This window comes from Sceloporus occidentalis, unplaced genomic scaffold (assembly GCF_023333645.1).
Source record: "Sceloporus occidentalis isolate IW3139 unplaced genomic scaffold, rSceOcc1.0.p SCAF_30, whole genome shotgun sequence".
NCBI lineage: Eukaryota > Metazoa > Chordata > Lepidosauria > Squamata > Phrynosomatidae > Sceloporus > Sceloporus occidentalis.
This window is the reverse complement of record NW_028317010.1, coordinates 4,033,568-4,060,171: the sequence shown is the minus strand read 5'-3', so window position 1 is coordinate 4,060,171 and position 26,604 is coordinate 4,033,568. Positions and strand designations below refer to the sequence as shown.

General features: G+C 36.3%; 1 protein-coding gene across 1 annotated transcript; it reads right to left on the bottom strand.

Moving 5' to 3' along the window:
* On the bottom strand, positions 1-26,124 carry LOC149298933 (ATP-dependent translocase ABCB1-like). The gene is made up of 28 exons (XM_089486785.1): positions 26,065-26,124; positions 23,507-23,576; positions 23,108-23,183; positions 20,927-20,984; positions 19,502-19,646; positions 19,222-19,291; positions 18,354-18,545; positions 16,894-17,065; positions 16,196-16,320; positions 15,819-15,996; positions 15,447-15,560; positions 14,435-14,545; positions 14,004-14,129; positions 12,464-12,667; positions 11,241-11,411; positions 10,929-11,090; positions 8,392-8,541; positions 7,816-7,920; positions 7,548-7,625; positions 6,867-6,950; positions 6,373-6,576; positions 5,866-5,966; positions 5,143-5,283; positions 4,708-4,864; positions 4,146-4,343; positions 3,462-3,668; positions 2,882-3,028; positions 1-198 (listed from the first exon to the last, which is right to left on the bottom strand). The coding sequence occupies exons 1-28, from the start codon at positions 26,122-26,124 to the stop codon at positions 1-3; spliced, it is 3,804 nt and encodes a 1,267-aa protein (XP_089342911.1).
* Positions 26,125-26,604: the final 480 nt, after the last annotated feature.

Here is a 26,604-nt window from a genome sequence, read left to right as displayed (position 1 = left end):
TCAATTTGAAACTTGTGAATTTACAAGAGCATGATATGCCCCTTGTTTTGCCAACAGCTGGTTGTGAGTCCCTTGTTCAATCACTCTTCCGTTCTGTATTACTGCAATGATGTCCGCATTCTGGATTGTTGTAAGTCGATGGGCAATAACAACACATGTTCTGCCCTGTCTAGCATCATCCAGAGCTTTTTGAACTACCTGTAATCAAAGTAAAACAGCAACACACGTTATACTTTCAATTTACTCTAAAATCTAGTGAATCTTAGGTTTTTATTTGCTAAGGCTTGCACCAGAGATTTATAGAATGCCTATAATGACTAAAATCATATTTTTTGGTTCAGATATAAATATATATATCTAGCTATCAACGTGTTTGTAAGGTGATCATAGCATTTTCAAATTTCTTTTAGTCTCCTTGAAACACGAAATGTTCTAAAAACATCAGAATAAGCTCATTATGCAAAATGACTGAGAAAGATCCTATATTTGTTGAATTTGCCATATCAGGAAGAGCTATCACCGAGTAGAACCTTACAAGCTTTTCTTGAAAAAAATCAGAAATCTGGACTATGTAGCATAAGCAAATGTCAAAACAGGAACACTAAAATTTGGGAACTTTTCATTTTGCTCTACAGTAAAACAATTGAGCCAGATTTTCAATTAAGTAAGCTAGGTAGGTGACTGGAGTGCCACGTTAATAGCGGTGTTATGGGAGAGAAAACGATAAGCTGATTGTTAACACTGCCACTGTCTTGTCTATGCCTCACATATCTTGAACCAGCGTCATTTTATTCAATATCTCCTCCATGGGGAAACACAGACACCTGCGGTCTTTATGCCTAAAGGCACCTGGAATATAAATCTGCCTATGATATTAAATAAATTGTAACAATTTCAATGGAAAGATAAACTTGTTTATAAGCATGCATGTATGGCAACTACTACCTGAATAGTATACATACATTTGTCAAGTTTAATATTGAAAATACTCATTTTTTGAAAATAATTTGAGATTTTATTATTTTATTCCTATAATAATTATTGGTTATTTTTTTTCTTTTTATGGCTAGTCTTCAGAGTTATGCAAGCTTTTTAGCCATCCAAATTAAATCTATATCGGGTCTAAATGCATTAGCAAACATTACAGCCTCTTTTTTGGGAGAAAGCCGAGTAAAATAAAAAATTCACCTTTCCAGAGGTGACAAATTGGTGTTTAGATCAGCCTAATTGCTAATAAAATATATCCTGGTATAATCCCTGTATTTCTCAAGAATATCACTGTAACAGTTTTATACAAAAAGGTAAAAGTTTGGTTTGTAGAATTCTATAAATATGGTTTCATGCTGATTGAGATAGCTGTAAGTGCATTACTGAGTATACTGTATTATAGAGCGAGTGGTTGGGAGGTTTACCCTGCCCCATAATACTAAGAATATGTGAATTATTATGCAGTTGGACACTGGTGTCACACACCCCAACCTTGTGATGGAAGATTTGCCATATAGCCTAGCAGTACAATAGGAAAACCATTGGATCACAACAAAATTCTACTAGCGACTCAAACACTTCAAATCTGAGAAGCCCAGAGAACAATTTCATCTATGCCCTGTTTGTCAGCCCTACATTGGTTGCTGTTAATATGCCCCTAATTGATAACTATATATACACCCCATATAACATGAGAAAGAACAAAAAAAAAATTCTACATGGAAGTATATAATATCTGGGTGTTAAGCAGGAACAGATGAAGTAAACTGTGCACATAGTTGGCTTGGTATGATTTACTTATGCATGTATTCATTCTGTTAAAATAATAACATTTATTGATTAAGTGCCATTAAATGTCATTCTTAATAGTTAACTCGGATTTCCCGCTAATGAAAACGGCAAGGTTCTCATTGTTTAGAATTGATACTATGCTGCCGGTTGTACCCAATTGTATGGTAAGTGGTTAGACTTTATTATGTTAAATGGAAATGCCTTTGTAATGGATGAATTAAATGCACAGTTTACTAAAAAGCATCTGGCCAAATGATCTAGATGATGCTCATGCTAATAACAAAGGGAGTATTCATTTATTTATGTGCAATGTATATGCCTGACTCTGCTCAATGTATACAAACACCTGCTTCTGCTATACTACTGGTTTCCCTGTATAAGAATACTTTTGCTAGCACCAGATTACTGGACCAGTATTGGTTTCCTAATTTAAAATGGTGCTGCCACAACCACAAGGCATTCTGGGTAGGCGCATGCAAATAAGGTCAACAATGATCACCTTTTGCCTCTATATCCACTTTATACATGGATCCCTGGAAAGTAATTGCCTGCTGTAGACGATCACCACTCATGGACAGCTGTTTCGTCCTTAATGGGACTCATCAGCATGACTGGTTGTGATACTGGCTTAATACTAGAGGCTTGGGAAAGCACGAGAAATACCAATAACAAAAGTTATGGTGGGTAAAGGTGGCAGCACCATAAGATTTCTGAGGGAAAAAACAAGCCTCTGGCTTGTCTGGTGTCTGTAGATGAGTGTTTATAATACTTCTACTACCCCCTTAATTTTAAGTGGAAGGGTTTTCCATCACCTTTACCCACCATAACTGTTTTTGTTACTAATTTAAAATGGAATGGATCTTTTGTTTTATCAAAAGACTTACTGCAATCCTACATCCCAGAAAAGAGCCCCAAGCGAACCATGCTGTTATGGGAAAATGTGTTGGGATTACATGAATGGCTGCAAATGTTTTTGTTTCCTGATGTACCAAATGCTACATAAAGCACAATGATTCGTTCCGGTTTTGGATCTTTGTGAATTTTGATTTTGCTTACTGTGGCTGCTCCGATCTGTGAAATGCATCCTTGTGTATGTACATACCTTTTCACTTTCTGTGTCGAGGGCAGATGTTGCTTCGTCGAGGAGCAAAACCTTTGGTTGTCGAACCAGTGCACGTGCAATTGCAATTCTTTGCTTCTGTCCTCCTGAAAGCTGAGCACCCTTATCTCCAACCCGTGTGTTATATTTCTAGATGAAGTTGGAAAAAATTTGATCAATTTACAAATAGGACCTGTTTAGCTTCCCATATTTCTTCATCTGGTTTTCTTCCCTCACCCATGACTTCCCAAATTCTGTTAACCTCACTTTTATCTAGATGATCATGATAGCCTAAGGGGACTTAAGGATACACAATACTAACAACTGGGCTTTTATCTAGATGATCATGATAGCCTAAGGGGACTTAAGGATACACAACTGGGTTGTGTTTGATCAATGATGTAATACATTTTTTATAAACTCCACTTTACTTTACAAACCTTTCTTTCTGTTACAATTCTTTTTTGTGTCTTTGCCTGCTGCTCAATAGCCTCTGGCATGAATCTGTTTGAAACTATTCTATACTGGGAACTAAGTATTGAGAGGCGTTTTAATGTGTAAAAAAAATAAAATATATATTTACATTAGGTAAGTTTTCAATGAATGTATGGATGTTTGCCGCTTTTGCAGCGTTTTCAATTTCTTCCTGAGTCACGTTTCCTCTGGTGCTTCCATACTGAATATTTTCTGCAATGCTACAGTCAAAAAGCATGGGCTCCTGTGATACAATTCCCATTTGGGATCTCAGCCACTTCAAATTCAATAATTTAGTGTCTATGCCATCTGCAAACTGAAACAGAGAACAAACACATTGTTTTAAGAGAAATATTGGAAATAAATTACGATAGCTTGGCCTGCATATGTATTAGAACATCTGCTAAACAGATTTTGTTTTCAAATAAAATAACAGTAGTTTGTAAATTCAGCCCGAATCACGGAAACAAAGACAATTATTAATTCACAAGAACCCACTTGATAGCACTGGAAGACATTTACCTTACTTCCTGGTGGCCAGCATTCTTAACCATTTCATTTATTATTTAAATTAAAGAAATGGGGTTAATCACTAAAAATGTTATCTTGCCTAAGTCACTTTGTATTACGATGAATTTCTAAGACATATTTAAATTGATGAAACATCTTCATTTTCAAAAGCACAGTGCATATTGAAGTCAGTGAGATGGAAAGGTTAGTCTTGGCTCAAGGTTTAGTAAATAATCCTCCAGCGTGATAATTTTTGTAGTAAGCAGAGAACTTGAAGTCTTACCACTTGTCCCGCCAGCGGATCGTAAAATCGCTCCAATAGCTGAACCGATGTACTCTTTCCGCAGCCACTACTACCAACCAACGCCAACGTCTGTCCTTTGGAAACTTTCACATTTAGACCTTGAAGTACTGTAACCTTTGGTCTTGTAGGATACACAAATCTAACATCCTTGAATTCAAGATTTCCTTCAAATGAGCTCTGCGATAATCATAAAATATAATATTTTAAGCACTGTAAGTTGCAAAATGTACATTTAAAAATATATATATTTTCCTACATTAAACAAATAATTATGTATCCAGCAACTTTATACCAAAGCCAGTGGTAAGTCTAGTGTACCAAGATTAAAAACCATAGAGAAAAGCACATTTCCTATCAAAAAAACAATGGGTCATTTTCAAGGGTGATTTTGCTGTAGACAGAGACTGTAGTGTAATTAACGCTCATGCTCAGCAATGTTTTGTTTGACTGATACAATTTTAGATCAATAAAAAAATAAAATAAATATTAATAAATAGTATTCATGAGTAAAATCAAATTAATAATTTTTGTTTTGGTTTACCAAAATATCGCCTTCCTCGCTGTAGCTGTCAATTTGTGGCGTTCTGTCCAAAAGCTTCATAATACGTTTGGCGCTTACTCTTGCTTTTCCAAAATCAGGTGCTAGAGAGGTAGACTGCCCCACGTTCATAGCAGCAAAAATAACTGCAGAGAACACTCTAGAACCAGACAACGCAATTAATTTAATGATCAGAAGAAAAAACTAAAATATATATGCATTCCATATAACGATCAAAGCACGATTACCACAATCATATGGCTCTGGAGCATTATTAACTCCTTAATGACAAAATTTATTGTTTTCAATGGGTTTAGGGACCGCCCATTGTCCTTAAGGGGTTAAATTTTACTACATAATCAATTTGGGTTTAAAATGACTTGAGTTCATATATACATAAACATGTTATATATTTGATTCAATAATTAAAGCACTTACATGAACACATTCTCAAATCCCATGTAGCAGTGAGCGATCAGCCAAGCCCCAAACCGAAATACTGCTGCATTTACAAAGAAGTTAATTGACTGAGAAATCCCATACGTAATTCCATAGATAAGAGCCTTCGACAAAGCATCTCTGGTGTACAAAGAAAAGGTAAAGAAATGAAAAACAATGTCGGTAAAACATGAGTAAACATCTCCTGACACCTTCTTAGGTTATGGGCATAAAAACTACCTTTATATTTTAAGTATATCAAGTTATCTACACAGCAGGATTGGTAAAACCAGTTGAATCTTCGTTTTACAGAAGTCCCTGCATGGAAATATAAAGTTTAATCATCCCACACATCTAGTCTCTAAAGGTCAATACATTCTTAGAGGGTCACTTATTTTGTGGTTGACCTTTGCTTCTTGTATAACTTTTTTTCTCTCTAATATAACTTAAAAAAGTAATTTGGTTAGCAGTCAGATTTTAGGGTTTCTAAACATCTATATATTTTTTTGCTGATCTTAAGTGTATGTGACATGAATCTTCTCAACTGCTCAACTGAAACCATCCCTCTCCGAAAATAGAAAACAAATCTTAACCCTCCTAAAAAAACATAATAATTTAGGTATTATATTCCAAAGCAGGTTATTGTTTAACATTCCTGCGGAGCATTAAAAGAAAATATCACTTGTTACATTTAGCTTGCTAAAATAATCAAATGTTACTTGCCTGTAGGGTCCTTCTAAACTTGCATCATATTTTTCATAAAATGCATCTTCTCTGGTAAGTGATACAACTGTTCTTATATTTTCCACTGCTTCAGTAGAAATCTACAATCAAAATGAAGGATGACAATATGTTTAAAATATATTAAGAAGTAAAAACAAATAAAAAAAAATAAATATATATATATACTGTAAATACTAGTGCTTTTAATAAATTCTTCAGTTTCCTGTCACTGGATATTATGTTAATATGGTTAACCATTTGTGGGTTATACAAAATCACAGAAACCTGGCTTTGTTTGTTGGAACGTTGATAACATCTGGGCCGGACTGGGTTTATCCAGCTGTTAGCCACACAGTGCGGCACCTGATCTTCCGCTGGTAAGTACCAGGCAAGTATGAGGCACTGTTGGCCAGCGGCCAACTGGTCATTTGCCCAGTACAATCTTTTGGTAATCCCATAGCACTCCCTTAACTTGTGCGTGGTCACTTATGATTTTAGAGAACTTACTCTTCCGGCTTCTTCTAAAGATTTTTGATCCTTTGATGCATGGCCAGCCATGGACTTCATTCTAATAAAGTTTGCACCAATCAAAAATGGTATGCAGGCCAAAATAAGAAGTGTCAATTGCCAGCCGTGCACAAATGCAATTATAATGGCTGCTAGCAGAGTGCAAATTGTCATAGTGATCAATCCCAAGCGGCTGCCTGTCGCCTAAAAAAAAAAAGACAAAAAGGGAGGTTATTTTGAGTAAACAAAACATCTTGCAAAAAACTTGTGTAAGCGACCCCAAGATGTTCATCAAAGTGCATTGAATGATAAAAATGCACAAACACTAAGCAATTATGGGCTTTAAATACCCACAACTGTATCATGTAGTGTTACAATGTTACATTGTTAATCCGCCATCACAGTTAGGTCTGTATTTATCATTAAATTATTGTCTCCTCTATAGTAGTCTCACATAGTGTGGTGTATGCTTTTTTGCAAAAACATTATCTCACCCCTTTAACTTGAGATGCATCTGTGGCAAGTCTTGTAAGTAAAACACCAACTGCATTAGCATGATCGTCAAAGAATCCAATCTCCTAAAATGCATACAAATACATTTTGCATTAAGTTGTGATAATAAGTACCAATTCTGATAAACAGTTTTTTATATATATTCTCTAAGTGGATCAAACATTGAAAATAAAACAAATGTAATTTTTAAATAGAAAGCTTTAAATAAAAAAAGGCAGTGCATAGTTGGTTGAGTGGTCATGTGCTCTGCCAAGTGTCATTGTTAAAACTCCTCCTTCCCCTCTGTGTTCAAAGACCACCATAAATCACCTGCTTCAAGCCTTAAGTAATGTAGTTGTTGAGAATATGCCATGCTCTCATGTTGGTAAAAATAAAGTATAGTGATCTACCCCAGGTTTCAGGGTCAGTTTCTTCTTTCTCTGATCAGGGGAGCAGTTTGATCATGCCAACCCCTCAACCAACTTCCAACCAGCTAAAGGTTGTCTGGGCACTGCTCATTCACAAAAGCAACCACACATAAGAGGAATAGTAGCCTGGGAAGTTCCCAGGTATGGATATGATATGATTGCTTTTTAATCAATTTTATTTTTGGCTAATTGCAAGTATAGCTGTTCTGCGTTCATATATATATCAAATATTTTATTAGAAAGGTTTATCCATACCTGTCTCAGAAGGGCCTTAAATGACATAGATCTCAACCTCATGGTTAGATTTTCCCCAGATATTCCAAAAGCGAAACCCTAGAAAGGTAAATTAATATATATTTCTGTGGGTAGTACACATTTTTTGTATTATCAAAGGTTTCTCGATTTATTATCTTCATCAACAAAATTCTTATTTCAATTTTATCAATGCAATCATTATAAAATATGCATTTAAAATTGAACATAATAATAATAATAATATTTATAATAATAAAGTGATACATACCATGACAACATATACTATAAGACTGATCACTCCCAGTACAAAAAACATTAGGGATAATAATATGGTTTTTTGACTTCTTTTGTCCGGATCAGTTTCACTAAAAGCCTTAAATAAGAGATACAAAAATATTATCAATAAATGCAAAAAATAATGAATTAAAAAGGAAATTATACTCACGTAAAACAATATGGCTTGGTTGGATTTATATAGAGTACATGGTATGGCATAGAAATGATAACATGACTTAAACAGTCTACAAGGATCAAAAACTTAAAGATGATTGTTTGTGCATAAATCCACTAAGGGTGAGTTTGGAGATATGCACAGGTGATCCTACTATGTTGGCAAACCAGGTTCTACTTTGTTAGCAAGCAAATCCATGGGGCACTAGAGAGATCGTATGCCTAAAATACCAGGGAAAAGCTTGCAGGTGACACCAATTGTGTCACCTTGCTGACATTGGGAGTGGAATACAGACAGTTTAATGTCTTAGGTTACCCCCTTTAGTGATACATCTTTCCCAGAGCTAACATGCTAAACAATTGCAGTACATCCATGCTTTAACCACAATCTTACCCCAATGACTTTTCCAAAAATCACAGCAAATGTTGGGTAGATGCCACCACATACAGCTGCAGCTATAACACCAATGATAATATAGAATGCCTCTGGGGAATTCAAGGCAAAGATTCTACTGAGAGATACATTGGGTATATCTTCTTCAACCTGTACAGAAAATATGAGGCATCAGTTGTTACGCTAACTTTGCAGATACTGGATTATCTTTTTTAAGATTCATAGTGAAAAAAAACCATGCAGGTCCATATGACTGGATGCTGTATCAGGGCTTGACTTTTAAAAACATGATGAAACATATCTGCCCCTGAAAACCATGCTGAGGGCCCTCCCTCAATGTAATCAGAATGTTTTGGGTTTTAATGGATGTTCCCTGTGCACCTGTGAAATTTTACCAGTAATGCTAAGTAGTTTGAAGGATGAGGTAATACAATGTCCATTATGTGATAACAAGACTTGATGCACTTGTTAACATTTGTGAATAACAGGATTCTACATCATTAGGCAATATTAGTTAATTTGTAAAAGAAAATACAATATTAACATATTTGGGTTTTTTTATTTGTTACCCACGTATGACTGCATTTTTTTATACTTAAGTTTATATATTTGAGAACTTCGAATTAGCCATTACCAAGAAAAATCCATTATATTAAATTAATTTTCTTGTTGTGTATTTGAAAAGTGCATACTTGTTTACCTCTTTTGGTTTAGCTCTACGAGCTTTGGACTTTGATTTCTTTTTTGAAGACCTTTTGCTTTTTCTTTTGATAGATTGTCCACGCAAACTGTTGTTTCTTATCATCTCAACTCCTGTAACTTCAGGTACATCTGGGACAATTTCTTGCAAATAATTGACTTTGTCATCATCATAATCAAATTCTTTTCCATCCTCCTCCTCCTCCTCTTCCTCCTCATCACCATCCTCTTCATTCTCCTCATCCTCTTTATTTTCTCCATGATTCTAGAAAAGAAAAAGATTCTTTTTTTAAGTAATTTGTACTATAAATGTTAAAAATGTATAATTGCTGTAAATTCAAATGATGGGCATGGTTACTAAACCCTATTTTGGTTCCTGTCTTTGGCTAATAAAAAATGAATTTGAAAGGATTTCTCACTAAATAAATAGTCAACCATGAATCTATGGGTAGGTTGTTAAAAGTACAATTCTCCTCAAAATGGGTCTTGAGATGCTCGTTACTAAGTTGGGACATGGCAACTCCATACAGCTATGGGCAACTAGAGAAGGGACAAGGGGGAGCACTTGTGCCCCCAAACAGGGTCACCCTTAGGCAGAGTTATGTGGCTGCACACTGTAATGAGAAGGGTCTCTGCACATGGAGGTACTCATATGTTGTGGAAGTCACTGGACCAACTGACTCACGGCTCCACTGCTCCTCCGATTTGTGTTGAGGAGCATGCATGAATATCATGTGAATTATTTTTATTTCATTCTTGTAGAATGGACAATGAGTGTTAAGTGCAGCTGGAAACTCCTGATTGCAAACAGTTATGGCCGAGCTGACTTAACAAAAAAGTTAAGTGGGTTTCCCTTTATAAACAACATTTTGTGTTCAGTTATCCCTGTTTTTTTAATTTTATTAAATAAGCTGGCTTAATAGGAAACATAATATATATTACAATAGTTTATGTTCTATATTCAACAGGAAGTAGGATGCACTATTCTAAATTAGGTATTGTAGCCTTCATACAATATATTTTGTTTTCATTTTTGAACATCTGTGGTTCTCTAGATTTCTCTGCTACTTCCCAGTAAGCACACATAGGATCATGTGCATTAGATGTTATTATCTAGAACAAAACACCACAACAACCCTAAATATAAACTGTAATCTAAATAGGTAAAACCTATACTCTGTTCCTCAGACATATAATTCATTTTTTTCTAGATTCTTCCAATCATTACACCCAAAATTATTGTAAACTAGACTTATCGAAGAGCATAAAGCGTCATCTATCCCATGTTCAACACATACTTCACCTAACAATAGTCTTCTTCAGGAGCAAAAACAGCCTCTTTTAAGGTGAAATTTATGGTATGATGCAGGGTTATTTTCTCTGATTCTGATTTTCTAGTTAAGACTAATTATGCTCACTTACCTTGAAATCTCTGTACAAGAGCTGCACCATAACAGTTATAATTAAAAAAAAATATTGATGGGTCAGTTAATCACCAACTTGTATAATAAATAAACAATGTCAATAATACAAACTATATCTACCAGGTGTTTTCATTGGTTACTTTAGGGTATCAGTGGTAAAAAAAAAAAAATTGATGACACTATAGCTTGCCGCCAAAACATTAAAAAAAATATTCCTATTCATCAATATTATTTTGTTTACATAGTGCCACTAGATTCAGTAGAAGTGAACTAAGTTTACTTTCCATATTTGTGTTACATTGATAAACCTTTTATGTCATGATGTGAGATGATGTGGAGGTCAGATAACCACGTGTGTCCCTGTACATAACAAATATAAAAATGAAGTTTGTGCTCAAATCATACTATAATTACCTGCAGCATTACTAGGGAATAGTAAACTCCTTGCTTGTTCATAAGATCATTGTGTGATCCTTGTTCCACTACAACTCCATTATAGAACCCAGCGATGACATCAGCTGTCCTAATGGTGGACAGGCGGTGAGCTATTACAATTGTGGTGCGGCCAGATCTAGCCTTTAGGAGAAGGAAGAGTAACATTAGATCTTATGATTTGTCTTAAAAGATTCAAATCCAAGATTTGGCTAACAAGATACCGACACTATATACATGATTGTACAATTATAGAAATAGATTTAGATACTGGTAGTGAAGAAAGGGATTTACCTTATCAAGGGCTGCTTGGACAATAGATTCACTTTGTGTATCTAGAGCAGATGTTGCTTCATCGAGTAGAAGAATCTTTGGGTTCCGAACAAGTGCACGCGCTATAGCTATTCTCTGCTTCTGTCCCCCACTAAGTTGGGCTCCTCTTTCACCTACCATTGTGTCAAAAGTCTGAAATACAGTAAACAGATGTATTCTCATCTCATAACAAACGTGTAAATGATATATAAGTTAGTACTAAGTTAGCCCTGCCTTGCACTTTGTGGAAAGCTGGGCTATTCACCTATTTATACAGAGGGAGGAACAGTTCTTCAGATGATGAACACATATTATAAAAGCAATTCATGCAATGCATGTTCTAGAATAAGGTTTTTACTAAGATTTACTAGTTTTAGGTGAGTTGCACCAAACTGAAAATGTTATCTCATTGACTTATGATGGCCAATTCCAAACAGCTTTCTTATGTGAATGGCGGAGATGGTCTTCTATATCCATACAGTTAAATCTGTAAGACCGTGGCTCCAGCTTTTAACTGTGCTCTATTTACGGCCAACTGTGCTCTATTTGCAGCAGAAAATCACCGGGGTTGGTACTAAATAATATATATACAGGCCAGTGAGATGAAGAGTTTCCCCTCTGCTGAACTCAACTGCAGAATAAATTCCTCTATCCTCATGTTTTAATTCACATTTTCACTACCGTGTTCACTGTGTTAAAAAAAACATGGATGGGGACTACAGAAAATACCTTGAAGGCAAAATTTAATCCGCAAGGTTACAATTGAAAGGTTCTATGCTATACCATAATCATATTCAGTTAAAGCTAATTGCTCCCGTTACCAATGTTTTTAACACAATGTATTACATGGTCCCTGGGCTGCAGTTGTGTTACTGTTAAGATTAAAGATGTTTTGCTTTAATTAGTATTAGCCAAACAGTAATTTACAGCAGATAAGGAGAGGAGTTACCTCTCAAAGCTTATCAGGTTTCAAGCATTTTTTGATGGTGACACTTGATAAAGAAGTGTACTAGTTCTTAAGCTTATTAAATGTAAAAGGCTGTTACTCTCATACAAAAGGGATATAATTAATTACTGCCACACTAATCCACTTCATATTGGAACAACCAAGCTAACAAAGTCAGCACAATGTCATTTCACATGGTACCACACTATAGCTGCAGTTGTAGAAACCAAAGTATGCAGGACTAGAAATAGGGTCTTACATCTGGTAATTTCGATATAAAATCATAGGCATTTGCTTCTTTTGATGCTTTTTCAATTTCATCATCCGTGACATCTTCTCTTCCGTAACGGATATTTTCTTTGATTGTTGTTCCAAACAATATAGGCTCCTGGCTTACCACGCCTATGTTCTCTCTTAACCATTTCACGTTGAGTGTTCTGATGTCATGGCCGTCCACAGTAACCTTAACAAAATAGCATGGATTATTGCTTTGCCATCATGTTTAGCAGCTGTAAAGTACACCGACGACAACAATTATGTACTGCAAAGGGGACCATCACACTAATGACTATATTTCTGCATCCATGCCATGAACACATTAGCTTTGGTGATGTCTTCTGTTGTCAATTGTAGCCTTGGAACTTTGCAGGAAGTGCTTATCATATCTGGGTCTCTGTACGAATTGTCTCACATAAATTCCTATGGCTACATTAGCACTTTCCAAGACATTACTGAAACATAGTAATGTAGAATTTGACGCCTGATAAGAATCATTCAGCCCATCTAGTCTGCCCATTTTCCCTCATGCAAGACTCTTAATCGGCCCTTGGTCTTGTCATAGACTGGGTGATCAGGACCCTGGTGACTTGCTGCTCAATGGGCCTGTTACAAGGGAGTTGTTTGATCTCCCTAACAAGCCCATTAACACTATGGAGGCTGTGCCAACTCAGCACAGCCTCCATAGATTGCATTAATCCACCTTAAAAAAACAATAGAGCTCCAGGATATGATGTCATATCCAGGTGCTTTGTGTCTTGAAGGCAACCTGCTGCCTAGGACAATACAAAAGATATTAAATACGTTGCTACCTGTGAGGCATCACACAACTCAAATCAATGTTTTGGTGATATCAAAATCTATAGACCTAGACTTTCAAAACTTAATTGGTGGAATAACATGAGCAAATAAAATATTCTGCTGACTAGTATAAAAAAAAGACAGTGAGGTGAGCTGAAAACTCACTTGTGATTTCAGGAATAGAACATAGATTTTTATAAAAAAAAATCTGCACTAATAAGGCACAAAGCTGCTAACTTTATTAGTTAACTAATTCAGTTTGTATTTAAGTATAATGATGACTAAAGGAAAAAAAAAGGATACTGACATACTATAAAAGACAATCTAATTTTAGACAATGCTGTTAACTGTGGGGAAATGCAGACAAAATGGCTTTTGATTTGCGTCTGCTAGCTACAAATAGATAAATTCCTACAGAAAGTGCTGGGAGAAATATACAATTACTGTAACATGTTTCTACAAGAAATGCTTGAGTTTCTCTTCTGTACCCATTAAGACACAGAACATTGCACCGTTCTGAAATAAATCTGACATGGGGGAAAAAAATTGATAAAATCACTTAACTCTTTCAGAACCGAAGTGCACGTCAAACGCTCTTATACTAAAGGTTTAACCCTTCTCTGCCAAGGGACCCAACAAAGAGTCCCTTTGCTTTCTGTTACCGTTTACAAATGCAACTAAGAGTACATTTATTTCATGCTCCTTAAAAAGAAAACACATACCTCTCCTACAAGTGGATCATAGAATCTTTGCAATAACTGAATTGTTGTACTTTTTCCACAGCCACTGGATCCAACAAGAGCAATGGTCTTTCCAGCTTCCACCTTAAGATTCAGACCTTTTAGAATCTAAAACAAAGAAAATATCTATGTTACTTAATACCTGGAAATGGGCCAGTAAAAAGCTCCATATAGAATAAAGTCACCCTATGTTGGTTCCATGGTTCAAATCCGAGTGACCAAGCATACAATCTTCCCCATGCTATCTCACTGGCCCTTTCTATGATGGCAAGGGTCACAATAAACACTATCATTGCATTTGGATGGGGATTTCTTTCTATATAGTTTTTTTGTTTGGTTGTTTGTTTTTCACAGAAAGCATTGTAACAACGTGTTTGTGACATCCAGTTTATAAAAGCATATCTTTCACTTACCGGGATATCTGGTCTAGTTGGATAGGAAAAATTTATATTTTTAAATTCAATAGATCCAACCAGTCTTTCTAGCTTATAACCTTCTTCGGAACTACTGTCTATTGGACGATTCTGAAAAAAAACAATGCATTCATTACATCTGAAGGTGGGACCCCTGAGGTACTTAAAGCTTATGTGACCCTATAGCTTACTCAATGACAACTGGTCCACTAAAAGCACTAACGTCGCAGAGGAATTTAAAGACAGTATCACATGGAACATTTAAAGCTTTCAGTTGAATGTTGTTGGGTTTTTTTACATTTTATGTTTTTTGTTCCCTAATATGTATAACTGAGTCTTGATACATTTGTAGGAAAGCTTGCAGAAAAGTATCACATCTCAACTCAAGCCAATGTTCTTTCTTTTTTCGGACTGAGGTTTTATCATTTAAGACTATTTACTTCCCTGGGCTTCATGCTTAAAATGTTTCAATATTAATAATTGGCATTCTGTTAGTTAATCACATCTAGAGACCAAGAATACTTTCACAAACTAAACCTTTTTTAATACAGATCCCACCACAAGGCAACCTAGGCTATTGACTGTGGCTCATGGCAAGCATAGAACAAGAGTGCAAGGAGTCCTTAATTAAAGTATCTAAGCATCTAACATAATATGTATTTGGCTCTGCCCTCTTTGTAGAACTGTGCCATATTAAGACTTTAATAACTCTTTTTCTTTACTGAAACTATAATATGTAACAAAAAGCTAAATGCAGAAGCTGGGCTCCCAAGGCAAATATAGGTGTTGACAGACCACGCTCCTAGTATGTAATAATTTAACTTCAAATCCACCAATAGTTTAACTGGTAAAGATTTACTATCGTTATATTGTGGTAAAATCCCTTAATACCCATAAACCCTATCTGGTCGTGGTTACAAACAAAACAGAAACAACTCTGAGAAAGGTTGCCTTTTTCACGTACATAATAGAACATAAAACCTTGTCTGGATCAAAAGCAAAGTAACCATACCTGATTGATAATTTTAAACACTTCATAGGCAGCACCACGAGCATTAGCAATGCTTTCGAGATTTGGCGCTGCTTGGCCAAGAGAAAAGGTACCAATTAGAACAGAGAAAAATACCTATAATAAAAGAAATAAAAAAATAGAATTGTTTACTCTTACACTATACGTATAGCACAGGGTATGTGCTGCGATGCATACACACAATTCTGTATTCAGTATTGATCCTCTTCATAATGCCGGTGGTGTTTATCCCGTAGTATTTTGTTACTAGTCATATGACTGGCTGCTAAAATGTTATTCTTGGCTAAACGCACACAGTACCCAGCACCACAACCTTTGTACTGCCAATACTAATTAGGAAAATGTTATACTTACGATTAAGACTTTGCCAATAGTATAAGTGTCCTTTTCATCCACGGTCAGTTTTGTGCCATACCAAAAAGCCAGTGCATAAGCACCAAAGATGAAAAACTGTGAGACTCCCATTGATATATTTGTTGTTATCGATTTCTTAATGCCAACCCTTTTGGCATCTTCTAGATTAGCATGGTACCTGTAGAGGATGAAACATACTTAAAGTTTACATGTGGATGTACTAGCGTACATGCTGAGCATACTGCTTGTATACACAGAAACATTGTTTATTGGAACACTTAAAAGTTCTCTCTTTTATATGTTGACACACTGTTTTAATTAACTAAAAATATAATATAATATTTCTGTAAAACGGATGAATAGTTTAACCAACATACTTAGCTAATGCCTTTTCTTGTCCATTGAAGGCAACAACAGTCCGTATTGCGGTGAGAATTTCCTCTGCCACAGCACCAGCTTTTGCATATGCTGATAATTCTTTTGTTGTAAATGTTGCAAGAAGCTGTTAAATATATGATTAATAATTTAATTGAGGTTATAACTGTCTTATTTGGCACTATTGCAAATAAAGGAAATGCTTATAAATGTTTCTTTATGAGTCAAGCCTCATCACAATTTAAATACACATCCAAGGTACATGTAAGGCCCTTTCAGGGACAGCGCAAATAAAAGGATAGAACTCATTTGCCTGCAAGACAAATTATGTGGCCAAATAATTTAGAAGACAACACATTCAACCCAGTCATGTCCAAAAATATATTTTCATAGAGGGATTAAGCAAAATGAAAACATGATGGAATGCAAAACTGATCCCGTAATTATATAAATCCTACATGACAACACTGGTAGATGCTTCCTCTTTTATAGGGAAGGATATTCATAGATACACATAGATCAGGAATTATGCTGATGGCTAAATAATAAAAGGATGTTCTATATCTATAACCAATAATTACATTATTTTGAGTTTCCTGCTAGAGCAGGAAATCTAGAATAGATTTTTTTTAATGAAGTAAACATTGGTAAATGCTTATTTTGCATTTTTTTGCTAATTTACTAATATTAGTAATATTACCTTGGACCACACCATTGCAGATGCTGCAAGTAGAGGACTCACTGACAAAATTACCAGTGTCAGCTTCCAGCCATTTATAAATCCTATAACGATTCCAGCTATAAAGGTAGATAAATATTGGGCAAATATGCAGATCTTGTCTCCAAGTCCCTCGTGGATGGTGTTGATATCCCTAAAAAAACAGAAAAAGATCATGCAAACTTATGAAAGCTATTGGGTGTCCGGTATTTTTCCATATTGCCATATTTTTCTGCAATGTGTAATTCTCTAAACGTTTACCACCTGGTATATTACTTAACCAAGCGTGATTAATCGATTCCATTCTATGATTTTATAGAACCCACTTACTGCAGACTTATGTTTTATATATTGTTTGAAGCATCTTTAAATTATGTGCTCCGGGGAAATCTATTTGGATTGCGCAACATTTATCTGTGTTATCTTACATGGGTAAATAGACCTTAGAAACTCAATGTGACATGATCCTGCACCATGAGTGGCCCCACATGATATAGAGAGAGGCGAAGTCATATGAGGCCCACAATATCAGGTGCACCACATGACTACTACTAGACGCACACCACTGCACTACTAGTGGCACCACTTGATACAAGGAGGGGAGCCACAGGCAGCAAGCGAGAGCTGAAGTCTAGGCTAAGGTAAATAAATAGGGAAAAGAAAAAATGTCGGTGCGCTAAGCTAGTCTCAGGCTCAAATAATACAAATGTATAATATGAGGCCTACCAAACAGTGTGAGCATGCTGCAAATACAGTGTGTTTGCTGTACAATGTATACAAAAAACAAAATACTGTCTGCGCTTCTCACCCTAATAAAGTTGGCAACAAATATATAAACATAATATAAATGAGAGGTTTTGGTTATATGAATTGGCCAAAGCATAATTAAGCTCACCCGCCACGTCAAGGCACACTCTCAATAGGGTGAGATCCTATGCCCACTATGTGCCCACTATGTAGGAGGTGAGAGTAGGATCTCACCCTATTGAGAGTGTGCCTTGACGTGGCGGGTGAGCTTAATTATGCTTTGGCCAATTCATATAACCAAAACCTCTCATTTATATTATGTTTATATATTTGTTGCCAACTTTATTAGGGTGAGAAGCGCAGACAGTATTTTGTTTTTTGTAAGGTAAATAAATAACCAGCTATTTCTGAAACATTAAAAAAAAATTAGTACAATAATGTATAACTGCCTGCTTTTTACAGCCGCTAAGGCTACTAAAAGTTTTTACTCTTTTAGTGTTAGGGCTCAGGACATTTTTTCCCCTTGAGAGACCAGGCTGATTTTGTTGTAGTCTAGTTATAGTTTAGGTGACAGCACACAATGTAATGCAAAAAGGTATTGGGCTCTAGCCCCAGGTCATTTTGGAACCAAACAATGGCCCTTCAGACTACTAATTGTAAACTAGTCAAGTGTTCTCCATGCAATAAATTCTTACTCTGTCAGTCTAGTGTTCAGCGTTCCGATCTGATTTGAATCAAACCAAGCCATCTCCTGATGAAGCACAGCCTTGAAGAACTTTTGTCGAATCCTGTGTGATTGTCTTGTGGCAGCTAATAAAAATGTCCAGACTTGAATGAGGGATAAGACAAACACAGCACATCCAATGGCAACATAGTAGTAAGAATACCTGGAGGAGAATAAAACGGTTTCAAAAAGTAAACTATTAGATTTGGACAAGCCTATATTAAGTATATTTCACATTAAAAGCATAATCCTTGTTGGCAACATAGATCATCATTTTTGTTAAACACTGGAAACATTGAATTACTCAGTTTATGTGCCATTAATTGTATAAAAATGAAGTGTGCATGTTCACTAACTGCAAGGTTGCTTAAGTCCTACTATTTTTTTTTCCAAATGTAAGATTTGCAAAATTGGCCCTCACTATTTAGGAATTTTTTTTTACCATGTTCAACATTATGCAGCCGAATCAGCAGTCACTCATGCAAAGGTACCAAGTGCCGCTGATTTATCAGCAGGTAGCCACCATGTAGGTGAACTACTGCTTGGATTTTAGTAAGGCAAACTCAGTATCTATCCCCTGAGACCAAGGTTTAGACTTGGCCGCCCATTTAGAAATCATACAACTTACTTATGACACATAAGTGGTTAGTGGCTATTTTACTGTCCCTTTGGACTGTTTACCATATTGCAGTTGATTATTTCTCTTTGATACAGCAATTATATCTTTGAACTTCTTACATGAGTTTGGAGGTCAATAAAACGATTTCCTCTATTATTAATCCATCTGTTTGTTCAATGGTTTTGCCATAAATGTAACTTACAGTCATATATTGTCTTACTTTGTCATTTCTGCTTCAATGTCTATAGACCCGCTAAAGGCACAATCAGTTTGGTTGGTGGTATTTGTACCTAAAAGTAAATGATAAATTTTTTAAAATCACTGACAATGGTTGTTGCCGTAGACACTGAAAACTTCTAAAAAGTGTCTGTTTTTGCACAATTTAAAAAAACATAGTGACAGATTCTCTAAGATTGATGTGGTACGAAGGAAAAATGGTGAAATCTTTACATTTTAATGCAACAATAAAATTATGATAGTAATAAAAATGTGATACTTACCATTTGGAGGAAGACCACTCTGAACAAAGGCATCTGTCATTTGTCCAAACACTATTATCATGATTGGCAGCCCTGTTCCACAGGCCAATGCACAGAGAAGGCCAATGACTATTAGAATAATATCCCACGTATCAGCAAAGACCAGCTATAAAAAAGAAGGAAAAACAATAGCGCTCAAAAGTGGTGTTAATTTCACATCTTTTCTGCCCTTACTGCAAATGTTAATAAATACATATAAATTTTCTGCATTTACATATGAAACCTTTTTTCACCTAAATTTTAAAGATGGGACCAATCTTGATTTATGCTTGCATTAACCCTTAATATATCGCACATTATTTTTTGGATATTTTTGCTGGACCGTTTACATGTTGTTAATATTGTTATGCTAAATCTGTACCCTGTTATCAAAGTAAAGATTAATATGGATTCAAATGAGAATATACTGATATGCAAATGTATAAACTTTCAATATGCAAATCCGTATCAGGGAGTTGAGAGATATCTCAGGAAGAACAATACTTAAAAACAGTCTGTCTTGGTCTGCAAGAACAGACTGAATTAATTATGTCTGACTGAAGTACCCTCGATCTACGGGCCAGGCCCCCATCCAATTTACTTTAACCCAATAACGAGGGACACCAGAAACTTGGGTTGAAAAGCCAAAAGCCAATTTTATTTATTAACCAAGCCATTGCCACGCAACCTTAGGCCTGACACCTCATTGCGTTAACAGGGCAAAGACATCCAAACTGAACGCATAAATATAATAAATAACATAAATAAACATCCATAAAGCCTATAAGGCAAACGAGGAACTTCTACACAGGGAAGGACATACCAAGATGCCCAAACCTGAGCCTCCCAGCACCCCCTACCGGGAACTTCCCACCAAATGCTCTCTCCCAGAACATTCACAACCCCTAGATGCCTGGTAAGCTACCCACCCAGCTGTGACAGCATAAATTCCCCAACCTAACACAATAAACAGGGAGGGAGGGCGGGATAAACAACACAGGGTAAAGTGACTACAAAATGCCCCTCAGCCTCGTGTCACAACCCCTTTAATCAACTACCCCTAAACCCCTCCCCAACCTACCAAAATTGTTGCCAAAGCCTAGCCCTAGCATCATTACCACTGTTTGTCCATATAGAGTTTAAGACATGTTTATTCATATTTTGGATCACCATGGTGATTTCACTTCACATAAATAATACATTTTACATACGCACAATTCCCAGTTCCCAACACAATGGTCCTTTCCCAGGAGATTTACGAGCTATAACTAAATTGAATGACATCATTGAAACACTACATCTCGGTAGTTGGCGACTACAAGTGAAAGACCACATTCTTGGGCTAACAGTATAAAGACATGTTTTCCTAATCTAAATCTCAGTGTTTATTTTATAATGAATACTTACCAGTTGAACCATCCCAACCATGGATTTCTTCTCTTTGTCCTTTATGACAATGTTTTCACTGTAAATCAATACATCAACAGATTTTATTTCTGTTTAACCATTCATTTAAACCCAAACACATAAAGTTACATACAGTTACTACTTTTCACCTGCAGCACTGGCTTATATGTTTAAAGTGAGGTCACATGGAAAAATATTTTTTCAACCTGACAGTAAAATACAGTGCAATATACAGTAACATAGGTACAGGGCTGGTGCAATGATTTTTGTCATCCTAGGCAACAACTCACCTTACTACCCATTGGCTCCACCCCTTGAGGCGGAGTCATATAAGCACATCATACACATTACATCCGCGTTGACCGCATAGATCACAGGTCACACACCCCAAAGGCTAGCCCTGCCTAGCACCCAGATTGCATACATATGACATCATGTCCTGGCATCGGCAAAGCAGTGATGATGTCCGGTTGGAGGGAGATCCACAATCCCCAAAAATGGTCCTGCTCCTCCTGCGGATTTGGGTGGGAGCGCCTCCAATGCAGTGGACTGGACTGCCCTTCCAGTCTACCGCAGGGGAGGCGCCCCCACGTAGATCTGAGCCTTCCAGCAGAAGTGATAAAGAGGCTTTAATACAGACAGGTAGTTTAAACATGGAATAGGTACGTGGCTCTGAATCTAAAATCAAGGGCTGATTAGGGTTTGAGCCTTTACAGCAGATAAAACAGACAGACAAGGTGGGCTGATTGGCTCTGTTCTGATTTTTGTTTTATGTGTCCAGGTACTATCAAACTAATTCATCTTATAAAATCTACCTAACAGAGAATAATTAATATGCAAATGACAACCAGTTCTGTCTGTAAGGAAAGCTATGCATTAATTTACCTCTACAGGCAAGCAAGGATTATATTTAAATTTAGGGCACCTTCTTTTGCAGGCCCTGTGCACCCTACACCCCCATCTGTCACTTTCTTCTCTGCAGCTGCACACTCTTTCAGATACTTTCTGAGGCTACCATTTATTCTTTTGTCTTACTGTCCCTGGTAAATGCAATATGCCTTGTATTTTTTTCTGTAACAATTTTGTGTGGGTCACCAGTGAATTGAATTAGATTGTTACTTGAAATCATCGCAATCATGTCCTGAAATAACGAAGTGTGTCCGAGAATAACTTTATAAGACATTTTAAAATATAAAAAATATTGTTTATGCTCTTCAGATTGAGGTGTAGCATTGGGTGTGCCGGTTTGATAAGACTTTATGCATATCATAAATCCACAACTAATGCGTTCATTTCACAAGATGGAAGAAAAATTAGGTTGCATAAACTATTAAGATGTAGGTTTTAATCACATCGTTTTAGATAAATATATTTAATCAGAACAACAGAGATCATTTTTTAATTACACAGGGTTTTCCTGAAACCACACAGAAATGTTGCAATTAAACAGTGACTTTTTTCTGATTCTATATAAAGATCAGCAAGCATTTTAGTATATTATTTAGTATATTATGTCTAATAATGATAGGGTAAATCCAAGAGAAAAAAGAAATGAGAGCACTTGGTATATTTGAATAATATAATAATGTGATACTCTATACATTAACATATTTTGTGTTGGCTAAGTACCCCATGCATGTTAATTTGTAAAATTTAGGTAGCCGACACTACCCTGATGCATATATTCTTTTGACTGTGAAAAGGTCAATATGGCTAGGATACATCTGTATATCAAGGCATGGGGCTAGAGGAGCAGCTGCACCAGGCACTGCGAGGAGAAGAACGCACTTAAGCTGCCCAACAACAATTATCTTGTGTCTCATTCTGCCTCGGGAACCACATGTGATGTTAGTGCACGGTGAGGCCTCTGCCTCAGGCACCAAAGGCCTTAGTTATGGCTCTGTATCACGGCCAATGGCTGTTACATTTTTACAGAGTGTGGTTGTGCATACCTAGCCTGTGGCCGCACTCTGAAGAACCTAATGGCCCGCCTGGATCTGCTCGATATTATATAATTATATTATAGGTATTCCAAACAAGGGTTTGATAAGTAATGAGTTTGTGTCTTAAGATAATGTTTTAATTGCATGAGAAAAATACATTTAAACAATTTTGTAATGTGTTTCTTTGTTCTGGAATAACCTATTGTAATAATGACGATATGTAGGTGTTGCTGCTTACCAACGCTCCACAGTTCCATTTTGGTTTTTGTCAGGCTCAAAAGCAGGGTTATCATATCCATTTTGGTGTGGGTCATCTGGAACAACCAAATGTCAACAATATATCAGAGACTGAAAGATCTGTTATCCATCATTCACCAGTAAACCATGTGAGAGATGTACGAGTGTGAACGGGTTAAATCCTACCAGCTCTCAGGCCATCTGATCACTCTCCCCACGGAGCACAGTTTACCCAATTGCCCCGACAGCAGTGGCTGCTTGGATGCCTTTCTTGGCAACTGGTTCTACAATGTGGTCTAGTTAGATTTCTAGATAACTTTAAGCATTATTTTGTCATTTGTAAGATTTCTTTACAATGGAAAAGCTTAAACTAAATATTTATAATTCACCTAAAACTTACCAGAAATGTATTTATTCTTTGGGGGATCTTCTAAATCTTCTTTAACAGCCATGTCTGACTTTGTGACCACCTGTATGGAAAGACACAACAAGCTCAATGAGATAAGTTTTAGCTAATACATTGTACATCAGTGTCACATAAGGCTTCCTAAGAAAAAACTTGACCTATGATATTTGCAAGACCCCTAGGAACAGTGGTCCTTGTTTAACGATTAAAATTAATGTAGAGAGCTTAGCTATAACCACCTGCTTCTTAGTTTGCAGCGTGATAGGACGTACATTGGCTCTTGCAATTGCCCATTTCATTTTTTATGATCATGTCCTCTTCTTAGAAAAAAAATGTTTTTCAAATAAAGACTATACAAAAAAAAAGGTATATGGAATACAACATATATGGATTGCATGTTGCCTACATTTTCTGTTTTGGCTTGCTCTTTTATCTAACACTTATTGTGTCTATTAAGGCTGTAGAACACGCTGTATGATTTACTCAAAACCTACAAACATTCTTCATTCTTACATCAAATGAGGTAAGAAGGGCATTGTGTTGTGGGTCTCAACAGGGCCCAGGAGCTGCCAGCACTTCAGAACTGAATGCACCATTGCCCAGTGCCCCCGTAAACATTTAAATAAATAGGGTGAAGGGGATATATTAAGGATCCTTGTAGTTTTAATATTATTCATTCTTCTTGATTGACAAGGTCAAATTGCCTGTTAATAACATTTTCCCCGGCCACTTGGCACAATTATGCAAAATGAAAACATTACAATTTAATGCACATATATAATATGGCATTTTTGAGGTGCAAAGAATATGTTGGCAGCATTTGTTATTAACCAATTAGCAATGAAAACAGCAAATTAGGCATATTATGAATATTTTTTGCCTTTAGAAAACATGAACGTACTGTTTTAGCACAAAATGATTTCCAGAACACACTGTACCTTAGCCTCGGTCCACATGAGTATTTAATGTCTATGCTTATACATATCTAAATATGCTCTGGAAAACCCTGTCCTATTCTGTTTTGAAGATTTTTGCCCACTGCCTAAAGCCTTGTATTTGTTATTAATTGTAATTTCACATATAACCACCAGGATGCTTAGAGTTACATTAGAACTAAAGGTAGTTTAACTCCTGATTGGATCTGAATGTACTATTGCTTTTTGGATACTAAATTGTTAGATGGGGCAATATATTACTTAGCTACTTGGGCTGGACTTGCCCCAGCCAAATGGTATCAGACCTCTTTTCTCTTTTTATGAATGGGGGCAATCTGTACTTTGTAAAACATCATAAAAGTTGTGAGATCTTAATAATGGTGGGATTGATACACTATATGGAAAAAAAGTATTGGACACCTGACCATTACACCAAGGAGGTCCATAAAGACATGGTTGGATGAGTTTGGTGTGGAAGATCTTGACTGGCCTGCACAGAGGCCTGACCTCAACCTCGTCGAACACCTTTGGGATGAACTGCAACGTAGATTGCAAGGCAGGCTTCCTCGTCCAACATTAGTGCCTGACCTCACAAGTACTCTACTGGATGAATGTGGAAATTTCCCACAGAAACACTCAAAAATCTTGTGGAAAGCCATCTCAAAACAGTGGAAGCTGTTATAGCAGCAAAGGGGAAACAACTACATATACATTTCTATGAATTTAGAATGTGATCTCATAAAACTCCCTGTTGGTGTAATGATCAGGTGCCCCAATCCTTTTGTCCATATAGTGTATATCCTTTTGAAAAAGAGAGACTGTGGACAATATCACATTTAATGTAATTATTATACTTGACATTGTTAAGTTATATACCTTTTCTATATATTATAGTATAAATTAGCACTGGTTTCATAATACAAAATAAAGTATATTTTGTTGCTCGAAGAGGATTTTAGGAAACAGCATTTGATTATGTCATTGGGGTGCTCTGAGATTTGTTTGTACTAATTGAGTTGTGCCAATACAAGGATGCAGGGTGCTAGGGTAGTGACATCATCATATATTTCAATGAAAAGATCTCCCCACTCCCTCAAAAATCAATGTATTACAGATGTTAGAGTCAAAGGGCTGGCAATGATACAACTTATGTGTTATACAACTATATATTATTTATAATAATGCAACCGCAATCAGTACAGTTATGGAACTGTGCCCACAAACATCTCAGAAATGTTTACACTCATAACTCATATGACCACAACCAAAATAATTCTGCATAATTCAATGGGAGAGAAATGTAAAGCTGAGTGCCCCCCAATACAACAAACATACGCATGCTCATTCTAAAGCACACATTCACTCACTTTATGGAGAGCCACATGGTGCACACTGACACATTACTACTGTGGGGTGCTGTAACTTTACATAACCTGACCCCCCTGAGCCGAAGGTCCCCCTGCTCCCCAGGTCATCCTCATCCTGTACACCCCTTGAAGGATCGATGCTTCATCATACAATATCATTAGTTTATGATAAAAGTAGTAGTAAGAGCCCTCTTGCATAAAAAAAATTAAAACACATTTTCACTAAACACACTGGTGTCTTCTTACCGACCTGCTGCCTCTCCCTCTCCAGTTCTGTATAGTATCTTGTCAAGTTACGCAACTCATACATTGCAGATTATAATTATATGTGTTGTTGTGTGGTCCATGTAAATGACGTACACACTTTAAAAGTACATTCAGTCCAGGTATATGCCTGTTTGGGAAACTTCACAGTTGTGGGTAATTAACTTGATAATTAAAAACCTAATACTAACCCTTCGGGCATTGAGCATGATTTGTAAATGTATCCACTAAGACAAAATATTAATGGAGATCTTTAGAATACTAAGAAAAAAACGTAGCGGATCTGTCACTTTTTTTCTTTCTGCTGAAGGTTTAATCACATAAAAACACAGCTTCTATGGAAACAACCGATCAGTGCCTTCTTTTACGTCACAGGACAATTGCGTTTCCGACAGAAATTCTGAATAAAATTTGACGTGATTAAATAATTATTTTTGAGAAAGGTTTGAGTATTCAACAGTACTCAAATAGAGTCGCCCGCAAGGCCCTTTAACTCCTGACAGCAAACCTATGGATTTTCGCTCCC